The sequence below is a fragment of the Electrophorus electricus genome, chromosome 15, assembly GCF_013358815.1.
Source record: "Electrophorus electricus isolate fEleEle1 chromosome 15, fEleEle1.pri, whole genome shotgun sequence".
NCBI classification, from domain to species: Eukaryota; Metazoa; Chordata; class Actinopteri; order Gymnotiformes; family Gymnotidae; genus Electrophorus; species Electrophorus electricus.
In genome coordinates, this window is record NC_049549.1 from 16993275 (window position 1) to 17018216 (window position 24942).

General features: G+C 46.6%; 2 protein-coding genes across 8 annotated transcripts in view; both read right to left on the reverse strand.

Moving 5' to 3' along the window:
* Positions 1–21117, reverse strand: part of zbtb16b (zinc finger and BTB domain containing 16b) — a 36075-nt gene extending 14958 nt beyond the window's left edge. Inside the window, exons 1-4 of one of the 3 annotated variants that reach the window (XM_027022412.2) lie at positions 20985–21117; positions 18588–19892; positions 7282–7379; positions 1102–1188 (exon numbers count right to left, since the gene is read on the reverse strand). In XM_027022412.2, the coding sequence (XP_026878213.2) occupies positions 1102–1188; positions 7282–7379; positions 18588–19813 (1411 nt within the window). In that variant the 5' untranslated portion in view covers positions 19814–19892; positions 20985–21117. The other 2 variants (XM_027022413.2, XM_027022414.2) reach the window with 2 other exon arrangements.
* A 1401-nt stretch (positions 21118–22518) lies between these two features.
* Positions 22519–24942, reverse strand: part of ncam1b (neural cell adhesion molecule 1b) — a 47911-nt gene continuing 45487 nt past the window's right edge. For all 5 annotated transcript variants that reach the window (XM_027022406.2, XM_027022411.2, XM_027022407.2 and 2 more), the window contains 2 exons: positions 24277–24852; positions 22519–24118 (listed from right to left, as the gene is read on the reverse strand). In XM_027022406.2, the coding sequence (XP_026878207.2) occupies positions 23995–24118; positions 24277–24852 (700 nt within the window). In that variant the 3' untranslated portion in view covers positions 22519–23994. The remainder of the gene's footprint in view (positions 24119–24276; positions 24853–24942) is intronic.

Sequence of the window (24942 nt, forward strand, 5' to 3'; positions counted from 1 at the left end):
TAACACCAACCCTAAGTCCACATGCATTAACTATTGATGTAGTGTGTGCCACATGGAGTTACAGTTACATGCCAAAGTTCTAGAAAGGGTTATCGTCTTTCTCTCCATGGAGCACAGGCGACAGATATTGCATCCTGATCTCACTGTACAGACACAAAAAGGAGTATTCCAAAAAAATAAAAAAACAAGTCTATGAATGCCCAACTGAAAAGTATGCCTGTACAAATGAAACCCTCCCTAATAATAAAAGTATGCCTGAACAAATGAAACCCTCCCTAATAAGCTCATAAGCCGTCTGCCACAAAGATGATTAGTTCCTCAGACCCAAGCTGATAAAAAAGAGGCTGGCAGCTTCCCTTAATTAGGACTCAACCTTTATATAGCCTCCACATGTGGATCATTAGCCCCATTGAACACTTTCATACCCAGAGAGTATATTAATTAGCGCAGTCTGGAATACCTGCGCCACCACCAGTCGTACTGTCTGTCATCTCTCATGTGGGATAACCCATCAGCCAGAGAGGGAACATGTGATGGCTCATGCACACACATATAGCACAAAGGTAACTCGAGGTGAGCCCTTTGAAAGTCTGACCGGCGTACGTTTGCGTAAACGTGTGTTCTGATGTACTCCTCCAACATGGGAACAAAGTTGATAACGTATTTACACATAAGGAACAGGATGGCACGCACAAGCTATCGACCACAATCTGATATACAGAACCAATCAGGAATCTCTGCAACCAGTAAAAAAAAAACAAAACCCCCTAAAAATCCCACATACGTATTGCTCCGTTTTAAACTTTAAGTCTTAAAATCTTCAAGGTTAATCTTAATTTTCCCATCGCCACACATTTTACTGCTCTGTGCTGTTCTCTAAATGTCGCCTTCCATGGGTTATGAGCACAGCTCCCAAATCTCTGCCAGGACTCCACGGCCTCTCTGTTCCACTGCTGAATTATACAGCATCACGGAAACAGGCCTTTCAGAGAGGGCTGCAAACGTGTGATGGAAGCACCACCACTCAGGGGAGGAGTCGAGAGGTCGGCCGTGAGACCTGTTACTCGGTGGAACCCTGAGGCGTGGCGCCGTAAGGCCTACCTGTGTGCGTGTGCCGGTGGGTGTCCAGAGCGTCCTCCTTGGAGAACTGCGCTCCACACTGGTCGCACACCAGTGCTTTCGGTCCAGCTGCAAAATGGAGAGCACACAAACATTCTCGGTAAGCTTTTCAGGTTGTCCGTGTGCCTGGCTCTCTCTTTCTGTGCAGCGAATTTGACATGCCGTGCAGGCAGAGCCTGCTGGCCTTATGGCACAAAAGATACAGGACAACTTTGACCTTCTTGAAGATTTACATGCAAGAACATCCAGACAAGTATCACATGACAAGGATGTACACCTGCTGGGGTGAATGTCTCCACAAATCTTTGCTCAAAATGACCTCTGCTCAAATCTTTGCTCAAAATGATGGCTGCTCAAATCTTGTATGCAGGATTACGTTCTACCACAGTGCTGAGCTACAGTTTCATGCACGGGTAATGTTTTTAACATTACCAAAAGTCATTTGAGTGCTAACAAAGACAAGCACACACATGTGGTTGTGTGTGTAGGTAACCTGCTCTAGCTCACTGTCAAGCTACTAGAAATACAAAACAAACAACAACAACAAAAAAAACCACATAAAAAAATAAACAAATAAAACAACATTTATTTATTAAACAAATAACACAACATTTAGAATACATTGTCCTGAAGGTCCAAGGTGAAAAATGTTACCAGTTGTGATCCCAGCACTGAGAAAGATATTTGTAAATTTTTGAAATTCAAAAAGAAACCACAAAACCTCATATGGTGCTACTGTGTACAAACCTTGAATTCTGTGGAATATTTATGAGGTCACCAATGTATGTATAAAGAGGGTGGAGATGTGTTGGTATGTAGGAGACCTGACATTTTTTAGAAAAGATTTATGTTTTTAAGCCAATCCACTTGGTTCCCTGAGCTGCCGCTACAAAGACAATCTACTTCTGTAAATTTCTCAGCCCCCAAAACAAATCTGTCTCACTTCAAACCCTCCTGCATGTCAACCCAGTGAAACATGATTATTTACCAAAATGTCAGTGGTGTCCTTTAAAGGTTTAGCTTCACTTCTCACAGAGGGAATTGTTTTTGATATGAAAAATCCCCCCTCCCCACACGCGAGCGGGGATAGGGGTCTCTTGACAGATCCAGAGAAATGTTCTTCTATCAAACAACAGCTGCCAGCCTCCTCTCACCTCGCCTTGATAAAAGACCATAAACTAGTGGAAAACAAACAAACAGTTCTGTGTCCTCTAGGGTGTGAAACCACGGTGGCATGGAGCTCCACGCCGGCTTCTGACAGGTTCAGCGTCTCATACTTAAAAGGGTTCGAGCCATATTTCAGGTGCTGCGCATGACAAAGCAAAAGAATAATTAACAAGCTTGCACCTAAATTCGGGTCTGAGCTGGCCACAACAGAACCAGATGTCTTAAAGAAGCAACCATACCTTCAGCCACAGCCCTTGGTTATCACTCGAGGCATTATGTCGATACACATTCTCACACACGCCCAACACGTCCGGCCGTTCGGTGTGCACGGCAGCGTGTTTTGTCCAAGGACACTCCAGAGAACGAGGGATGACATTTAAGATTTATACAGGGTGAAACAGAACCAGTGCGTCTAATAATGATGTGCATCACTCCCTCAAAACCTGCGTCTGAAGTGCCTTTCTATTAATAGTGTCCCAGCCACCTGTAGCGCTGGCCTAGTCTGCCACACAAACAGTAAAGTAGACCACAAAATGTCCTTCATTTTTTGTAGGTTAACCACACCGACTCAACCACAGCATGCTCTTTAAAAAAATTGCTCTTAATTGGGCTGTGGGGTCCTGCCTGACAACCACAAACAATAAAAGGCACTTCGCCTCTTAAACCGTGTGACGTTGTTGGCTGTAGTCTACCGCTGTTGAAAGCGCTGGCAGCGGAGCGACACATCGCCCAGCACGGAAATGTTGGTTTATAAAAAAAGATTTTGGGTTTAAGAAGCCTTTAATGCCAGGTAGAAACACTCTTTTTGACTCTTTACTGAACCTCAGTGAGGGGATTCTACTTGACATTAATACTGTTACTTGAAGTTTGCTGTGTCCAGATTCAGAAGGTGTGCCCATCAGTATCAGAGTCTCTCCTCACCTCCTTTTGACAGGAAGCACACACACATCCCACATGTGGCAGTCTCGGCTCTCATTTAAACTCTGCTTTCCACCACCCAGCCACTCACAACAAGTCCCAGAGCTGCAGGCCACTCCGCCAGCGTTAAAAAGTCAATAAAATCTAAAACTATAATGACCTAAGGCTCATCAAGTATCTATTTTCACTCAGCTGCCTCTAAATAGCTTTATTATGAGTCATTAAAACGCCCACAAGCTGAAGGAAAGCAGCCAGCCCCCACCTAAATTTAGCCTCCTCCCCACATACCCGCTTCCCTCCCGTTCCTGCACTGCTGGCCCAAGGCTGAAGCCTCACATGTGATTTCAGACTCACGACAAACCACAAGCAAAGACAAAAAGGGCCCTGTGCTCCCAGAAGCATCCAGCGTGAATCAGGGGCACCACGATACACTAGTCCTGTTTGATGTCCACTGGCCTTCGCATCGTGACTAAAACAGCAACCAGAGTGTAAAGCAGCAGTGCGGATGTGACAGTCAGCTACCAGGTCTGGCCGGGCCTCTCCTGAAAACAACGACAAAGGACAACAACACGTGCACCAGCTCGCTCGCGCCGACGCCCTGCGTGCGCACCCCACCCCTCCTTAGGGGCAGAGCAGTAGCATCTGCACCCTGGCAGACTCCACCCCCCCAACCCCACACTGCTGGTGCTCAGCAGGCTACAATGAGGAAGTGAGTCCATGACTTCATGTTTCCGCTTCAGACAGCACATGCTGGACTGTGTTGCCTGGAAAAACAAAACAAAGCATTTGCCCCAAGTGCAGTAACCTCCTGTCCAAACACTTTGTTCACAGAAACAAAAAACCAACATATATTGACAACACATTGGACTGAAGGAGATGGGGAATATTCTGCGATTGGGCAACCTGCAGCACTTAAGACTGTCCAACCCCTGGCAGGCAAAAACAGATGAATCATTTAAAGGGAGAGTTAGATCTGATCAAGAACTGCAAACAGAGGATTAGATTTACTCATCACGAACTGTCACTAGCATCAGAGGTGAAAATGAACTATTCTACTTATACTGAAAATGGGATTATACTACTTGGCGGTGACTAAAATATGCTAATTAATAGCCCCATTGGGAACTGGTAATTGCTTTGAGCAAATACCTATAAAAACTATCCACAACAAACAATAAAACTAGACTATATTTTATATAGTTACTGTATGCAACATTATTTATTTATCTGCATAACTCGTTCAACAGCATCGTACTAATACCTCACTGATACTACCTCCATAGAGCCTTGCAGAATAGTTTGTGGAGGTTTTCACAGACACTTCAACAGGTGTGGGAGCAGTCAGAGCCCGGGCACCTGGGAGAGAGAGATTACACACTCACCCAGAGCCCGGGCACCTGGGAGAGAGAGCTTACACACGCACCCAGAGCCCGGGCACCTGGGAGAGAGAGCTTACACACTCACCCAGAGCCCGGGCACCTGGGAGAGAGAGCTTACACACTCACCCAGAGCCCGGGCACCTGAGAGAGAAAGATTACACACTCACCCAGAGGCTGGCAAAAGGGTGCACACTGACACACCCTGTGACACTCCCATTTAAAAGCCTGAACATGTGCACGCACGCACACACACACACACTGATCTGTCATAACAGCTAGAGTGCTCTGCTAATCCCTGCGCAGTGAAGTGATACTCTAAGTAGACCTGCTGTCCCTCTTTCTGTCTTCACCACCCATCGTTTTTGTTTATGTTTATTCATTCCTCCCACATACACACAGACACGCACACACATACAGACACACACACACACACACGCACACACACAGACACACACACACACACCCACCCACACACAGAGACACCAACACACACAATCTCACATACAAGCATGCACACACATTCTGCCCTGGTGCGTATGCTGTTTTGGAGAGCAGTGGCTTGGACAGTGTTCAGATTAATTTTGGGATTTGGGTACAGTATGTTCCTGGACACACATCTGCGAGCGATCATAAATGCGCCGGAATGCTGGCAGAACATCCAGACCTGCAGGCAGATGATGATGTCATCAAACTGAGAGAAGAACTGTCCCTGTGCCAACAATCTCAAAGCAACAGGGCTCTTTCAGCCAGCCAGCCAGCCAGACAGACAGAGAGAGAGAGAAAGAGAATGAAATACAGAGAGAAAGACAGAGAGAGTGGGAAATGGGAAGAGAGAGAGAGCAGAGGAGAGATAGAAAAACAGAAAGAGCATTGTGAGTCTAGGCATTCTGCAATGAGTACTTTACATATTTATGATTTTCCTGTCTTTCTCTTGCGCGTGAACAGGTGCTACAGACGAAGGGAGGATACGTGGAAATAAACCTAATTACGAAATAATTCTGCGTTGTTTTTAGGCCATACGAGAAAGAAAGAAAGAACAGATCAGATTTGGTGTTCAGCAGTGAAGAGGCACCAGAACGTCACTCCAGACCTGAGTTAATAAAAATCAAGTGAGGTGTCCTACCCTAGTGCCTCAAGAGAATAGACTACAGACTCACAACACACACATACACACACACACACACACACACACACACGCACACACACACGCACACACGCTCTCTCTCTCTCTCACACATATGCACATATTCTGTCTGTCTGTCTCTCTCTCTCTCTCTCTCTCTCTCTCTCTCTTTCTCTCTCTCACACACACACACACACACACACACACACACACACACACACACACACACACACACACACACACACACACACACATCCTGATTGTGAATTTGAATGCTCTTCTGCTACACTTCTCATCTTACACATGTGCAATGAAACTATGAAAACACTGATCCCAGATCAGAGTGACACACATGAATGAGGGCTGGCATGTAGACAGGAAAAGACAAATTCTTTATTAATGCTACTTCCTGATCTGATTTATCTATCTGAGAGGAATCTGATGGAAAAAACGTGTATACGTGGAACATTTCCATGGAACATTTCTCTTTGCCAAACAATTTCAAACAATTGCATAACATTTTCGGAAAGATTTCTTAATTATGAATGCAGTGCTACGCGCTGTCCTCTCCCTGACGTACGCTCCTGCCTCGTACTTAGTCATAGAGGATAAGGAGCTGGCACACAGTCACTGTACATACTGTACCTAACGCGTGGCTAGGTGCCCACCTTGAAGACCTGCCAGCTTTCTGGGGTTTCAAACAGGGGAAGGTGCAGTAACACACAGTGGCTGGAAGACAAGGTGCTCGGGAATAACTCGATGGTGACTCACTAAAATCTGAGAGCAGCTCGACTGAAGTGGGGTGTTCTGGTTTGTGTAAATACCGTATGCAGTCCGAGTTAACCCGCACATTGCTCTGGTGCTGATAGACACCGACTCTGTTTATCTGACGCTGCGGGCGAGGGTGGGGGGTGCCGATCCAGTACTCTCGGACCCAGCACGACTTATTTCGCACAATCATCTACTGGGCCTCAGACGAAGCTGTTGTAATGTCTGTGTGCCACTGAAATGTGATGCAAGGTAATAGAGTGTATGAGGGGGCAATACCTGTGTGAGACAGCAGGGTAATAGAGTGTATGAGGGGGCAGTGCCTGTGTGAGACAGCAGGGTAATAGAGTGTATGAGGGGGCAGTACCTGTGTGAGACAGCAGGGTAATAGAGTGTATGAGGGGGCAGTACCTGTGTGAGACAGCAGGGTAATAGAGTGTATGAGGGGGCAGTGCCTGTGTGAGACAGCAGGGTAATAGAGTGTATGAGGGGGCAGTACCTGTGTGAGACAGCAGGGTAATAGAGTGTATGAGGGGGCAGTACCTGTGTGAGACAGCAGGGTAATAGAGTGTATGAGGGGGCAGTACCTGTGTGAGACAGCAGGGTAATAGAGTGTATGAGGGGGCAGTACCTGTGTGAGACAGCAAGGTAATAGAGTGTATGAGGGGGCAGTACCTGTGTGAGACAGCAGGGTAATAGAGTGTATGAGGGGGCAGTACCTGTGTGAGACAGTAGGGTAATAGAGTGTATGAGGGGGCAGTACCTGTGTGAGACAGCAGGGTAATAAAGTGTATGAGGGGGCAGTACCTGTGTGAGACAGCAGGTGCATCCGCAGCCGTAAACTGTCCAGGAACTGCTTTCCACAGAACTCACAGCCGAACGTCTTCATGTTGCTGTGAAGCCTCCTGAGGAGACAACAAGGTTGTGAGATTCAGATTCTGTTACTTCGGGGCGTGACGAGGGCAGAAGCTTCTGCTGCCCACCCCGAGCCTCACTCCCCACTCCTGGAAACCACACGTCTTATACATTAGATTCAACATACTGACAAATTAACAGTAGTTACTGAATAATATGCCTTATGATTAGTAATGAAATGATAAGATTGGACTTTTAAGAAGTTAAGGACTTGAGGAAACTTGTAACGCTCATAAAGCATACATAGACATTGCTTGTGTCTTACACTGCCTGTGGTTTCCTGTAGTGTTTATGTTAATACGCATCATAAGTGTATTATTAGTGCTTTGTTAAGTTTTAAGTAGGTGCCTACATGTTGAATGTCAGGCTACATACATCACCACTGTGGTGCTTCTGACAAATGACCTCACAGGTAGCACAAAACTGAAACTGTACTGCAGTTAATGAGTTCACCTAAAACACATATACAAATGACTTCCTAGCGAGACGTTTTCAGCCTGATGCGCAATCCTTTTAAAGCGACGGAAATGTCAAAGCTCACGGTCATCAGCAGTCTAGAAAAGAGAGGCTCACATTTCTCAGTCATTTAGCACACTTACAGGACATTTGGATAATAGGATTTTTGTTGCAAATGCAGAACAAAATGCACCTATGTTTCAATATTTCATATTAAGAAAATTTTGGAGAATATTTTGGAAACAACTGTAATAAAAAAAAATACCCGTGATCACATTTCTCCTCACACAGTTTGTATCTGTGGGTTAGAGATCACAAAGTTAAACATGCCCCAAATGAGATGACCTGATTCTAGAAACTTCCATCCTACCCACACATTTATTCAGTTATGAAACAGCAGACTTCAATGAACTGATTTGATTAGTAGCACAAACATGTCGCGCAGAAACTGAACAAACAAACAGCGCAGATGTGTGTTCCTTCAAGACTCCTTCTGTGACCTACTAAAGTATTTACTATCCACACAGACCCTATGGTTTGGGGGGAAACAGTAACTAAGATATATCAAAATTTAAACACACGCCTTGGACTTGGTTCAATGTGAAGCAGCACACACACACGTACAGTCAGTTTCCACAGACTGGCTACAGTCCCGGCGAAATTCTTCATCGTTTGGACGCGAATCCAGCACATTCACTCCCCCTTTCCAATCTGGTCCTTTTGTTTGAAATATCTGCTTTGAGTCAATCGCACTTAATGCGGTTGAAATTTCTGGCAGAATCGTCTGTTTATCTGAGGCACGCTGTACATATCAATGACCTGCCATCTCCGCGCACACCCTCCCCGGGCCCTTTCATATGAATTCCAGCCACACATCCAGACACACCACAGGCGCGTGCGGTGCATATACGAGCAGCGGTCTTCGTGCGGCACAGTTGTAACCTTTATTCCTGCTCCAGAACCCTTAATTATTAGTGCCCTGCAATCAGTGGCCCAGGCCACTGGAAGTCAGACACAGCACATGTGAATGTGACAGAATTTCCTCAGCCTCAGACTCAGGTTTAGGGGCCTGGACATCGACAAGGCGCTCTGACGATGACAAAAGATATTCAAAGCAATTAAGGAGAAGGCAATTTCACACTATCGCGTTAAATCTCCTAACGAAATGACATTCTTTTTTTTGGTGGGGGGAGGGGGCACAACTGACATAATGTGAGCTAATGCCACTGGACACGCAATTGATTTGTATGCTATAAAAAGAAAAATGTCCAGCGTTTGTCCAGCTGGCACACATGTGCTATGCGTGTACATGGGGAGGTATTTCACAGCGCACGACATCTGCTGTGTCATCTTTCAAAGCAGCCACAGAGCAGCAATCTGAGGCATTTTGTCGTTCTACCCTGCCACCCATAAACAACCTCCACTAGCAGAGATGAGATGGTCAGCTCCACCCAGACACACACACACACACACACACACACACACACACACACACACACACACACACACACACACACACACACACACACACACACACACACACACACACACACACACACACACACACACCAAACAAAAAATGACACCTAATGCCAGAAAACCTAATGAGAATTACCTGCTGGATGGTATCCCATGGCTAATGCCATAGCTTGATGCATTTCCCACAGTAGCAGCAATATTAATGGGAAAGTTACGCTTAGAAAGACATTAAACATCCTGACAGCTACGTAAATGATTCGAGAGAATGTGCACTGAGAGTCCAGCTGTCTGAGGAGGAGATCCACAATCATGACCAAGAGGAATACATTTAGATAAAAAAACAAAACAAAAAAAAACTAAACAAACCAGGGAGTAAATGTTAGAGGGAAAATGCTAGTCTTACAGATACACTGGGTGCCAGGCGTTCATTCAATCACACAGTGGAAAAACAATCCTGGCTGTACTGAGAAAAACAAATGCGAAAAGATAATGGTCCATTAGTCTCTACAGGCCACTGCCACACGCTCCCATTAAAATGCAGACATTAAAATGTCGACTTTCTCTAAGGAGACAAATCGTGGCGTTGTGCGTTAGAGACAGGGCCAAGTGCTTGTGCTTCTGGAGAGGGCCACTGGAAGTGGCTTTGATTAATGGCAGGCCAGTTCTGATCTGCGTGAGCACGTCCCCACTGAGAGAGCAATTCAGGAACCGATGTGTGCTGAGGGACACTAGAAACCCGATGAATGACCAATGAGAGTCGTAAGAGAACTGCTTCGCACAATGGGAAGAGAACAGTCGAACACATGAATGAAGCTACCACTGACCTCACTGATGGCAGTTATAGAGGGCAAATTACACACAACATGACAAATAACTCATGCCACAAGGGGAAAAAAAAAAAAAAGCACACACAAAACACAGGAGAAATACTGCCCCCTCATATGTCTAGAGCAAATGAATTTGCCACAAATGTCTAATACGTTTTGTGTTTTTTGTGTTATCACTCTAGCAGAACATCCCATAACAGAGAACGGTAAGAAGCGTTGATTTCACACATACAACTGTAACTGTCGAGTTGTTGTTATGTCTGTGTTTCTGCAAAAAGCGAACATTGGTTTTTATACAGCAGAGTAGTCTACACTGCAAGGAGACTGGGGTCTTATAGTATTCGAACGAGTTTAAAAAGATCGGAATAGTGGTCTTATCTGGACTCATCACTACCCACTTTGCCCAGTGACTCCAGCCACAGATTCATGGCTTCTCCTCACTAACACTCCTGTTCACCAGCAAGAGAGGTCTGCCACGGTTTATCTCAGAGCTACAAGCTTGTTGACCCGGAGGCATTGTGAGATAATAACACCGCCAAGCACTTCCACACACTTGAATCGACCTGCCCAGGGTCTGAGCAGCTCTCTCACGGTTTCTGAGCATGTGCTTCTAAGGCTTCCAATGCAAGGTTATGTGAAACAGTGGACAAATTGGAATTGTGCTGGATTCTTTCACCGGTATTTTCTCACCAGTACTACGGGTCCTAAAATTCAGGCATTATTGAGAGCCTGAACGCGTTTTTTTTCCCCCGCTTTCGGACAGTTATTTTTCATTCTGTGTAGCATCTAACCTCCTATTCCCACCCTGTAATGCAGCCAACGATCCAGAACTGCCGAGAGCAGTAATGTGAGACAGAACCATACCATAACACGCTAGTGTCAGTGCAACAACACTGCGTAGTCACTGACAAACTTATAGTGCAGAAATAAAAATATGAGATGCGTGATCTTTCCTGGCCACATTATGAAGAAGGTTGGGAACATTTACACTGTAGTATGAGCTGGTTAACGTTTGGAAGTCCAGGGTTGTGACTGACACAATAACATATCAAGACAATCAATTACTTTCCTCAGTGCAAAGGACATTTTTTTAATGGGAGTCAGTGGCCTTGTGGTTACTAGGTACAAGGAACTTTTCATGGATGTATGCAGAAATAGAGCTAAAGGTTCAAGCACTGTGCTGGACACATTCAGATGGGTGAACAGGTGTTCTTTGAAAGCAGGTTACGGTAATGTTCACACAGTCCCTATTGAGGGGACAATCGGGGGGGGGGGGGGGGGTATTTGGGTTTTTTTTGTTGTTTTTTTTAACTGAAAGGTTACAAAATGTTCAAAAAACACCCTCAGTGCATTATGGCCTAGGATGCCTTTCTTTAGGGAAGAAAGCACCATGTAGAACAAAGCCAGTCATATACATGCATCATATATTTGTCTGGATTTCTGCATACAGGCCTCATAAAACGTACATAAAACAGTCATGCTATGTGACATTTTACAGTGTTATACCTTTACTAAATAAATGCTTTATAAATAAAGTCACTGAGGAAATTATGTGAACTCTCATATTTAGTAGTGTTACTTCTATTGGCAATAATCTCACCTGCATTCAGAACCACTTTCCTGAAGCTGCTGTTCAGGGTATTCTGGTATATTCCTCTATTAATCGCTGTCTTAGCTACATTGTGGGGGTTTCTGGCTTTAATGGCCTGCTTCGGATAATGTGATGACATTTCAATGACACCTAGATGAAGACTCTTGCTTGTCCGTTTTTAAACACAGAGAACATGTGGTAAATACTGTTTCCTCTGTGTGGTTGATTTACTGTGGTATGGATCACTGATCTTAGTCAGACACTCTGACATTCTGCTCTAGAATGTTCACATCCTCTTTGGAATTTCTAGCCTTCTCACTGGCTGCGAGTCATCCAGGACTCATGCAGCACAACAGCCCAACAGGCCAACAGCCCAGCAGCCCAACAGTCCATAAGCCCAACAGCCCAGCAGCCCAGCAGTCCAACAGCCCATCAGTCCAACAGCCCAACAGCTGAGCAGCCCAACAGCCCAGCAGTCCAGCAGTCCAACAGCTCAGCAGCCCAGCAGTCCAACAGTCCAACAGTCCAGCAGCCCAGCAGCCCAACAGCCCAGCAGTCCAACAGCCCAACAGTCCAACAGTCCAACAGTCCAGCAGCCAAACAGCCCACAAGCTTACATACTCCCTCCATCATGATTCACAGCTGGGTGTGGTTGTGCACTAAGCAGCCACTTAATTAGAAATACCTACAGTCACTGATGAAACTTATCTTATAAGTGCCTTTATTTGGGCCTTTGGGCTTATAGGTACATTTTATAAGTGTACAGTTACACACTGCAGCCCATCGAGTTGGCATGCACAGTTCAGCAGCAGCCCTCTTCTATTTCCTGGAGGCAGGATCACTGCTGAGGTTACAGATTATACACAACACCGCATTAGCAGTGCCATGGCTATGAGATGGTACATGTATGTCAAGCAGAGGAGAATTGTGGGGTTTTTTACAGAGCCAGTGTTATTGCCGCGTGGAGAGTGGTCAGCCAGCCGGTGTCCTGTGCTCAGAAACTGACTGTGTACTCTGAGATAAAGGATGGCTGCCACAAACTGTGCATGACCCTCGAAGAGCTACACACTGTAGCTATAGACCTAAAAAACACACCTATTACTCAAGCACTTCTAACAAACGGGCTGGTAAGTGGATCTAAATGTCCAGCGAACATTAGCCAGCAATGATGTGGAACATGATGGTCTTTATCACACTTGAGTTGAGCAGTGATTTCCTTTGTGATTTCCTGATTTCCTTTGTGGTAACCTCTTATTGAAATCCTGTTCAGTTCGTGGATGCTAGACTCATGAACACATATCACACTAACACTTGAGCACGTCATACCCGCCACACCTGAACACGTCATACCCAGCACACCTGAGCATGTCATACCCGCCACATCTGAGCACATCATACCCACCACACCTGAACATGTCATACCCAGCACACCTGAACACGTCATACCCAGCACACCTGTACATGTCATACCCGCCACATCTGAGCACGTCATACCCACCACACCTGAACCTGTCATACCCACACCTGAACACGTCATACCAGCCATACCCAGCATACCTGAACACATTATACCCACCACACCTGAGCACGTCATACCCACCGCACCTGAACACATAATACCCACCACACCTGTACATGTCATACCTACCGCATCTCAGCACGTCATACCCACACCCAAGCATACCGGGAGATCTGACTCAAATGACTCTGACTCTTTTCCTAAAGGTCCATGTACCATTTCTATAAATTCCACTTTGACTGATTATACCGTATTCTTAAACAAAGGACATGGCAATGTTTAACATGCGTTTGTTAAGTATTATTTTAATCAGATCGACCTCTAGGACATGCTATGGCAGAATCCCACAAAAAATAGCAAAGGCTGCGTCGAATTGTGAAAACAATCAGATGCTTCATGTAAAAGAGAAAATCCACACCAGAGAAAGACCTAATAATGTTAGCACATAATAAAGCCAAGTAGCTCCATTCAAAGACCCATCCTGAGAGCTCTGTCAATGCAGTCTGTCAATGAAATCAGTGAGGGTTAGCAGTTAATTACCTACATCTGAAAGAGGATGTTTTGCACCAGACATTTACTTACAATGATTGTCTGGCCCAGAAAACTTTGCTGTATTGATGCACTGTAAGTCTAGAGCTGTACAAGAGACCCAGAAAGACCCAGAAGAATGGATAAAGTGTGAGGTGTGAAGCCTTTAACCCTGGAATTTGGCAAACTGACAGTCTGGGAAAGTTCACAGTACTCAGCTGAGGGCCGTACACTAAAATGATGGAGACAGCCCAGGGAGATGGCATACTGCCACGACTCGAACTGACTGCGAACCCCCCCCCCCCCCCCCCCCCCAAAAAAAACCCGGAAATGCTGGCAGCAACCATTGGGTGTTAGTGTGATATCCCTGTAGACAGGATCATCTTGAGTTTAGGAAATTCCCTCTTTTAGGAAGCACCATGTGCCAACTACCTGGCTTAACCATATCCCTGCTTGGAATTTACTGCTCAGGCTGAGTTTGAAATGCTCCATAATATAAATGTCTAACTGTTGTTTTTTCACCTCTAAAGTTTCAATGATTTCACAAAGAATCTCCATTTATATTGAAACATCCCACAGAAACACAATATTGCCATCTGATTTTCAGAACTGTGCACAAACTGTGGATGTGTGTACAGAAAGAACACTGAATCTGTGTCAACACCACAGGAAAGTCCCAGTCTATACCAGCTTTAGAAATGTAAAAATTAAACTGAATGTTTTTTTTTTTGTCGGAACTACGTTAATATTTTCTTATTTATGACCCATCTACAGAAATCCTTGTTTTTTAGGTTACAAGACACAAAAACCAAGTGCCCATCCCCCGCTCATTCTTCTACTGCCACAAAGAGATGCACACACATGTACACACACATACACATACACACAAGCACTCTCTCTCTCTCCCTCACACACACACAAACACACACACACACAAAGAAGGGCTTGAGCTCTAGAAACAATTCGAGAAGGAGGAGAAAAGCCACCCGAGGAGGGTCAGAGGTCAGTGGTTTGACCTGACCCTGGAGGAGTTGACCTGTGAAGCGAAGATAAGGCCCAAGAGCATCCTGTGGGTGAGTGATGAGACACCGTAGTGGGAGAAGAAAAAAAACTCCAAAAGGAACTTAAAGTCTCGACTGACGGGATTCCTGAGGATCTTAGAGATGACAGAGCTTTTAAGATCAGTCGGTGGCCGGGCTACCGAAGCACGACAATGCAACCCATCCCCCTCTGCGCCTGCGTTCAAAACCCATCTTTCCCCCAAACTGGTTATCCACTGAGGATACGAGAATCGTGAAGCACTCTGGACGCATGTCCCAGTTCATCTGCTGCCGTCCTCATAGCCACGTTAATCTTTCCTGACCCAGTCCATGTTTTTTCCACATACATGTCTCCTCGTCCGTCTCTTGCCTGCATGGAAGGAAAAGCCGCTTTGCATCCCAGCACGTGATGTACTCAAGAGATACGAGAACAGGTTTGAGCCACACCCCACGTTCCTGCTAACAGGTGAAGCAGGGTCTGTCTACTGCAGCTATAGCCTTTGTTTAGTCTGGCCCTACTAGGACCCAGAGGGGGAAGCAGAATAATCAAAACAAAAGATGAAAACAGCAGCGGTTGAAGACAACAGGATCTCTCAACCCCCCGAGGGCCTCTGGGAACACCGCTACGTTTGTGAAGACAACGGGATCTCTCAACCCCCAAGGGCCTCTGGGAACACCGCTACGTTTGTGAAGACAACGGGATCTCTCAAACCCCCCGAGGGCCTCTGGGAACACCGCTACGTTTGTGAAGACAACGGGATCTCTCATCCCCCCCGAGGGCCTCTGGGAACACCGCTACGTTTGTGAAGACAACGGGATCTCTCAACCCCCCGAGGGCCTCTGGGAGCACCGCTACGTTTGTGAAGACAACGGGATCTCTCAACCCCCCGAGGGCCTCTGGGAACACCGCTACGTTTGTGAAGACAACGGGATCTCTCAACCCCCCGAGGGCCTCTGGGAGCAGCGCTACGTTTGTGAAGACAACGGGATCTCTCAACCCCCCGAGGGACTCTGGGAACACCGCTACGTTTGTGAAGACAACGGGATCTCTCAACCCCCCGAGGGCCTCTGGGAGCACCGCTACGTTTGTGAAGACAACGGGATCTCTCAACCCCCCGAGGGACTCTGGGAACACCGCTACGTTTGTGAAGACAACAGGATCTCTCAACCCCCCGAGGGCCTCTGGGAGCACCGCTACGTTTGTGAGGTTTCAGAGAGTCCAGCGGTGATCAGAAAAATCACATCATTATTATCACCATACAGAACACAACTCATTATTCAGATTACTCAGGCTGAACCTAAATGTATTCTTTCTTTATGAAATGCACCAATGACTACAGTAAATGTGTTCTGATCATTAGTCCCTCTCTATAGCCTCTCTCTCTCTCTATCCCCTTCTCTTTCTATTCCCCCTCTCTCTCTATCCCCCTCTCTTTATCCATCCCTCTCTCTCCCCAATTCATGCCATGACAAAAGATGCAATTAGAGTGTTTTTAAGCAGAAGCCAGTGGGGGCTCCAGGATCCCCCTCTTGCAGGGATTCCAGAGCTCTTGAGCTGCATTCACACACACACACACACACACACACACACACACACGCATGCACATCCCCCCAAACACACATATGCACACACATACGCAAGCTCACAAACACGGCAACATATATGTATACCCGCGTTCACACACACAAACACACCAACATATACGTATACCCACGCTCACACACACAAACACACCAACATATACGTATACCCGCGCTCACACACACAAACACACCCCCCACTCTTCACCATGCCGTGCACTGTGAGTACACATCAGCAGTACATTAAAGCCACACAGCAGTGCAGCACACTTGACAGATCCACTACACGACTGGTACCGCTAGAGAGAGAGAGAGAGAGAGAGAGAGAGAGAGAGAGAGAGAGAGAGAGAGAGAGAGAGAGAGAAAGAGTGAGTGAGAGAGAACGACAGACAGAGAGAGAAAGAGAGAGAGAGAGGAACTAGACACTACATTTCCATATTCATAAGAGTTATTTTTATTAGTTAATTATACAAAAGTATTGATCCGTTTGTTAAGGCTGTTGTGAATACATCATTATGATATTTGCTTGCCAAATGTGGGTGTCTTTGTGAAAGGTGCTATCTGTCGATATTTGAAGAGTTCACTTCCATTTGGTTGGGTTTAGGTTTATGACCTGGAGTTTCCCAGAGAAATGGAGCAAAAGATGAAAACCCGTTAGTACCGGATTCCTTAGCCTGCCTGCAGTGCCCCTACTGAGCACCCATGTGCGTGGCATCAGGTGAGGTGAAACATCCATCACTGTTTGCAAAGTCAGGATGTGCCAAGCTGACGTTTTTTAAAACATGGAGAACTGCTTTACTCTGTCACCTGCCTGGTTTGGACCAGGTGCCATGATCTGAACCAAGATCCAGGCCAACTGGACCTCAGAGATTAACGATGTGAGCACACAGGCTGGGAACTCAGGATGACCAACAAGACATGAACAGGAAGGGTTTGCAGTTAGCATCTCACAGTAGTTTCACATCATGTCTAACTGTTCATGTTTGTGAGAAGGGGCCTTAAAGGAAGACAAAAAAGATTTTGGAATCTTTCACTTTCCTTTTCAGAAGAGCACTGCGAGTTTACATGGTCTTCCGTGATATTAAGCTCATAACTCAGCGCTGACGTCCTCCTGGGTATACTTCAGCCAGGCATATTCTGCACTGAAGAAGGGCTGTACATTGTGTCGGGAGGCCCAGGGAAGCATCGCGGCGGTCACGTGGTTTATGGGAGTGAATGAAATTGGGGATCAGGTGCGTCACAGTCCACCAGTCCACAGCCTGCGCAGTCCGTGCGAGACAGTCGCGTGAGCTGACCATTAGGGTCACCTCCACTGCGCAGCAAGGTTTGGATATCAGACTCATAAACACAGATGAACTCTGAGGTTATGCTACAGTAACCAACTCCCCACCCTAACATTGCACACGTATTTACAGGCAGAAGACACGGAACGTTATCAATTTTTGGTGTAATGAGTACCAAACAAGAAGCAAGGCAAGTATACATGTAGAAATAGTATAATTAAATTTTTTCCTGCACTCACTCCGTTTAGTAGTAGGTACTTAATAAAGTAGTAGTACAATACCCAATTGTGACCAATCAGGGAACGGGAAGCATAGCAGGCACCTCCTTACACACCATGTCTGTTTTTGGATTGTCAGGTTAGTGCCTCATGTATGTGGGTTAATGACTATGTCATGTGACCATGCAAAGGTCTGACTATCAGGCACTTTGTTGGGTTCAGGACCCTGTTTTTCCTTTCTGGTCAGTAAACCTTGTAGATAACACATGGACCTCAGATGAACTCACAAGGAGCAACCAAGAGGTTGAGAGCGATGTGTTAATCTAGGAAAAATGGGTCATTTCAAGCCAACAAGTGGAGCGAGTCTCTCTGATGGATCACTCCCTAACAGAAAGTAGCTCCTGGGGCTCAGAGGGAGTTTGTGGAGGTCAGGGTCATCGGGGCACAGACGGAGTGTGCGGAGGTCAGGGTCATCGGCACTGAACAGGCTGAGCTTCCTGTGGCAGGACCTGGGCCACTTGATGCAAATAAAGGTGTCACACATGGCGTCAGGACACCTGAACTCACTCATTAAGGCCCAGTAATGCTGGAACCGGAGAACTGAAAACCATCATGACTAGCTGCTCTGCAACCTATCGGTGTGTGTGTGGGGGAAACGAAGGCGTGCGGGGCCCACCTGTGTTCCTCGGCCGCCTCACCGTCGGGAAGCTCCAGGTCGCACACTCCACACCGCTCCCTGGAGGCGCAGAGCTGCCGCTTCCCTCCGGCGCCGCAGTCCGTCAGCCTGCCGAAGAACTCCCTCTGGATGAAGCCATGGTGGAAGAGCCCCCCGTAGGCGCTGAGGTCGGCCGACGCGGCCAGGGCGGGCGGCACAGGCAGCGAGGCCGGTACCACCGTGCCTGCCGGTGGCGCTCCCTCGCTCTTGTGGTTCGCTGGCATGGGGTAGAGCGAGGCCAGGTGGTGCTCCACCAGGCCGGGGGCACCCGCCGGCCCCGCCGGCCCGCCATCCCCGTGCAGGTCGGGGGTGCTGTCGGCGGAGTGCAGCTCCCGGGCGCTGGTGATGACGCTGCCCCTGGTGGGTGTTCCTGGGGTGGGCCGGAGCTGCTTGGACTCACCCGCCCCTTCCCCGTTTCGGGAGGCGCGAACTTCATGGCTGCAGTCCTCGTCCACCTGCATCGTCTCCATCTTGATCTTGTCCAACAGCGGAGAGGAACTGCCTGGAGGCGCAGGAAGACTCTGCTTCACGGAGCTGTCCAGGAGAGAATGACCAATATTCCCCAGACTCTCCACAGTGTCCTGCGCGGGCCGGGTGACAGGAAGGCCAAATGGCGTGGACACGGAAGGCTTCCTGTCCACCATGTTGACCAGGGCCAGCCGATGCCGGCCGGCAGAGCTGTAGCCTCCTTCCTGTATCGAATGCTTCTTGGAGATGATTGAGCTCTTCAGGTACTTCATCCGACGCTCGTCGTCATCTTCTGTGCCATTCTCGCTCATGTTCACGTCTGCGTCGTTCTCCTCAGATGACTGAATGGTCTCCAAGATCTTCAGACACTGCTCCTCCAAGTACTCTATCTCCAAAATCTCTGCAGCATACAGCAGGTCATCCAAGTCTTCCAGTCGTGCCTGGAGTGTGGCAGTGTAGGCATACTCTAATATCTGCTGGAACGTCTTTGGTGAGAGGAAATCCAGAGTGTAGTGTTGGCTGTTCCGATGGAAAAGGATCTCAAACATCTTGCTGACGCATGCCAGCACAGTCCTGTGGGCATGGAACTCCTGGCTGTCCACCACGATCACCACGTCACACAGTGTCCCGGACAGGCGCATCTGGTTGGCCTTCTGTAGGAGGCTTGTGGGGTGGCCGGGATTTTGAAGATGGATCACACCCATTTTAGTCAAATCCATTACACCAGCATTAACCGAACCATCTCACGAGTTTTCCCTCTTGCTTCTCAAGCGTCTCTGTAAACACTCTTTGTCCAATCTGAAGAAAAACGGTAGCACAATGTTAACCACTCTCACGGGGAATTTACAACCTGCTAAAGCGGACAAATCACCTTATTAATCTTAGACTCGGCCAGTGCTAAAGATCTTATTTTTAAATGCACCTGGCATGAATGACATTCTCAGAACTGAGAGGTGGAATTCTTGTAAAACGCGCTGCAACCCTGCACTCATAAAGCAAGCATTTCAACGTTTACGCGAAATTATGCAATAGCAGTGTTTACAGGAAAAAGTTTGCAGATGAATGTGAACTAACAGCATTCGATGCGTGCTTGAAACGGACTAATAACTGCACTAGTTTAAAACCTGATTTAAAAGTCAAGGCGTCATTTAAGGTAACACGTCTGATTGAGAAAGTCGCCTGACATTAACCGTCTCTGACATACTTGCTACGGAGTGTCAGTACATATGAACCTCTGTTAGCTCTTTTGCATTCAAGTGGTTTCATTTCCTAAACATTATCCCATATTTGATTTCGATAAGACACTGCGACATTTAGCTCTAAAATTAACAAACGTGCATACGTACAAGTGCAAAGACGGTGTAAACACGCAGGCTCTCGGCTAGCCAAAACGCTAAAAAAAAAAAAAAAAAGTCACATACGTGATCAAAACTGCAAAATATCAGCCTTTGCTTGCGGTTACATCTTATTTTCAGCCACAGTTCTGCTGAAGGCACCCTCCGCGTGTCATGTCATGGAAGGAATACAAGTCCCGTTCACAGCCGTCTGCCTCAGTGTCGGAGAAAACAGGAGAGATTAAGTCTGCACGCAGCGCGGCATCAACACGCACACCTGCTTTTGCGATCAGTCAGGAGGCAGGCAAATGAACCTGGCTGACAAGTTGCCAGCTTTCTTCCAGCTTTCCTTTAATGGCGTTTCGGTTCACTTGCCATGAAAATATTACTGCAAAAGTAGCCGCAAAGGAAAACGCGCACTGCCTACTTTATATCACGGAACGCAAACTCCAGTGTCTCCCGTGCCACTAACTGTATGGCACCGACACCGAGAGCTCCCTGCCGGTCACCGTAACATGCATTAAAGTGCGGCGAGCGAGCATCACGTGCGACTTACCTGGGGTCCACGCGAGATTCAACAGCTGGTCGAAGGCACCAGCCGTAGCGCGCAGGGAACTGAGGTTCGCAGAACCCGCTTCACGCGCACTAATTCCACTTTCGGGGTAAACGAATCATGGGCGGTGACGTCAAGGCATTGACTCACTATTCCTGTGACTCGCGCGGACCGCGCCGCGAGAGGGAGACGTCTATGGGGCCGGTGTCATTCGCGCGAGCGTGTGGAGCAGCCTCCGTGAACTCAGCTGTTTGGACACGTAGCCATGAATCATAAGATTGTTTCTTATTGTGTTTGATTTTTTTTTTCTAAGAAACATTTTAGGCTACATAAAAATTTTCTGAGGTAGATAGTATTTTAATTCATATAAAGCCTGAGCTGCGTTTAAGAGCTTAGAGTGGAACCCAGGACAACAAAAACCCTTCAACCCCCTCCGTGCGTCTTCGCGTAGAGACTGAGCAGTATCTCTCAGCTTTCCCGGTTAAATAAATATCCTCCATGATGCACCGGCGTGGCCGTTTCTGCAGGCGCACAGAAATATGGACTCAGAGAGGTGCTTTGCGGCGTGACCACGAGCGTGCCCCGTGCTTCAGCGCCCGGGCCTGCGCGTACATGCGCATCGGTGCACGGCAGTGACCTCCCGGTCGCACACGGGCATTTTGTGGCAGGAGGAAGGCGCACATCTGGCGTGTTCCCTGGCCTTTGTTCCTCTTGGAAAAGCCAATCCCACGCCTCAGAGATGCCATAACGGCACACGAGTCCTGAGAAATAGCCTAGCGTCCCTTGAGTAATCTCCAATATCTACACAGTCGCTTTTTTATCTGTTCCTGAAGATGACTGAGCCCTCTCCATTTAGATTCAGTTTTTCAATATGTCAGCAAATGCAGCTACATAATAAGTAACTTTATGTAGCTTTGTGTTAATGACGTGCTGTTTTGCTGACGTTGTGGCAGTCTGGTGTGCTTAATTCAAATTTTACTGGGATATTTATGAATAAAAGAAATTAAAGTGGATTGCCACGTCTCTAGAACCGTGGAACATTAGTATCGTCAAACATGGTGTATGTTATTTAAAACGTGTAATTGGTCAGTACTACAAAACCACCCAGTTCCTCTGGATGAACAATGTTGGATCAAAGCTAACGGGCGCCATCTGCTGGTTCATCAGTATAATGGTTAACTTTGGCTTTTTTTAAAGCGTAAAGTGGTAGCGGAATGTCAACAGCGATATTGAGAATATAGGAAAAATAAACAAGACTACAACTGAATAAGCTGGTGCAGGACAAATCAACCCCATCCCCCGATTGGATTCAGACACCTAGTACACTGAAAGATCGCCAGTGAAAATGTCACTAACGGTGTAATGAACCTAGGAAACAGGCATTATGCACATCCGACACTAGATGTAGAGACTGTGGCTAAAGTTATACCTCTATTATACATTGTATGGAGATTACAGACACCTGTAAAAGGAAATTATTAGATAATTAATTATTATTATTCGATAATAATTAATATTAAGACATAGGCTTTTATCTTTCAATTAGTTTAATCAAAATGTGTTAGAACACCACAATTTATGACGTTCTTTTGATGATAAACAATTGAAATCATAGCTGTCATTACATCATTTCGTCATAAGAATGTCCCAGAGCTAGATGTCACTGAACTGTTGGGATACATAGGCTTTAAAACACATTGAACACAGATATACGTTTCCTTCTTTTTTAGCCAAAAAGAAAAAGCGCCTACCTTTGTGCACAGTCACATTTGTCTGTCTGCATATCTGCCATCAGACAAAAAAGATGGCTCAAGCGACACCAAAAATAAACAAAAACCCCAAACAAAAAAACAACCCAATCCGACGATCTGTGCACGAGTCTACATCCAGGTGTGCTCCTGGAACTGGGCATGCACGTATGGACTGGACCTGCTGCCGGTCACCTGCAGATGTCCTGAACTGCAGCAGAAGTGATGGTGCACACTGAGCAAGCACATGGACATGCAGTGAGGAATAGAGGAAGACCACCTTCAGGAGGAAGAGCTGTCTTACCCATCCTGCTCTACACAGGAAGATGTTTGCCATCAATGTACATGTTATCGAAAAAGAAAAATCAGCCATTTTATTTTTTTGCCATAAAGCTATGTAGATATTCTCAAAACGGTAAGACACACAATCACAGTGCACAAGCTTACCTTCAAGATTGTAGTACAAATGTTTGTACCCCCCCCCCCCACCACCACAGACACAAACAGTATAAAAATGGTCAGATTTCTCTTGCTGGAGAAACTGCATTTTACAAGCATGTTTTGAAAAAGGAGCCAAAAGTTGTTAAAATCCCAACTGAATAACAACTTTAGTAAAAACCATGAGCAATTTAGATGTCAAAGAAAAGTCAACTTTAGTAATCTGTATGAAAGATTTTGGGAAGAAGGACATTCCTTCACCTTGTGCATCACTGTCACATATTAACTGGGATTACAAATTGGGTGATGTCTGTTTAATTTGTTTAAATATAAAAAAGACACAACACAGATTCTGTTTTTTCAACAGTGAAACGTGAAAAAGAAAATTGAATGTAATTAAAATACACAATCAAACTATTTAACAGGACTAGCCCTCGAAAGACTTCAGAAAAAAAAAGTCACATTTGAACAATGTAACAAACGATAAAATATTGTCTTGAGCTTTACTGAATATGTGCTATAATTCTCCTTAATGCATATATGTTTTCAAAAACACTCTCTTGGAAATATCAAGGAGTCTGAACACAATACAAACTGTTGGATTGAATTTGCAAACAAACTCTTACAAGTGTATGAGTAAATTCATAAGATTTTGATTGATTTAACGGAAATGACTTAGAACCGTAAAAAGGCATACGTACGATATGTACAGCTGACTCCAGTCTTAACCATGTACGAGGTACTCACACTCCTCGCAGCTTCAAAGAATTCATTAAGGGCACTGTAGACTCGACGTTCTCATGTTCACCGTCCTGCCACCACCCAAATCACGCCATGTTCTTGGCAACATCATTCGTTAGTGAGATTGCGTTCGGTTCCGTTTCCTCTTCAGACTGGACCTTCGTCAGCTCCTCGTCCTCAAACCTAGTCTCCTCTTCCTCCAGGTCATTCCTGGTGGGGGAAAATTGTTTACATCAGTTCACTGGGAATGATCAACATTCAGAAGCCCAGAATGAACGGGCACATGCAGGGAGGTTACAGACAATGACATGTGCCTGCACGACACATATCAGAGGACATCTATAACCAACATCCAGAGAGATCCCTACTCGATTGGTGGAGCCGATGGACCACCCGGGTCAGCCGCAGCCAGAGCTCGTAACTCATCCTGGGTGAGGTCTGTTTCTGAAGCCTGGGGAGCACCTCCATCTTCCTGGAGCCCACAGTTCACTGAGGGCTCGGGGTCAGCGGTGTCGTGCAAGGTAGGGGGCAGTGACGTGCGTGCGTCTGGACTCTCTAAAAAGCTGGCCAGCACAGCATCCTTTTCTGGCCCTTTGGGTGTTGTTTCTTGGGGAAGCAGAAGAACTGAGGGAGGGTCTAATGGGATACTTGGATGACCATTGGTTTGTGTGGGCTGGGGATCAGCCAAGTCCACCAGTGGGGTGTCAGAGATGAGCAGGGAGGCAGCCAGGGGCTGGGAGATGGTCTTCGGGGTGCTGGTGTCGGGGCCTGAGGCAGGGATGGGGTAGGGGTCAGGGGGCGGGACCACGAGGCTGGAGGTGAGCGTGGTGCTCTCGCTAACAGGGCTACCCTGGCTGAGGTCAAAGGTGTCAGTGACCGTGTCCGAGTTAGTGGCCACCGACAGAGGCAAGTCCACTACGGCGGCCGCGCCATCTGCCAGTCGCCTGAGAGAGTGAAGACACACGAGAGGAGACGAGACACAGAGGGGGAGACAAGCAGGAAGAGACGCTGAAATCACTGCGGGCACCACGATT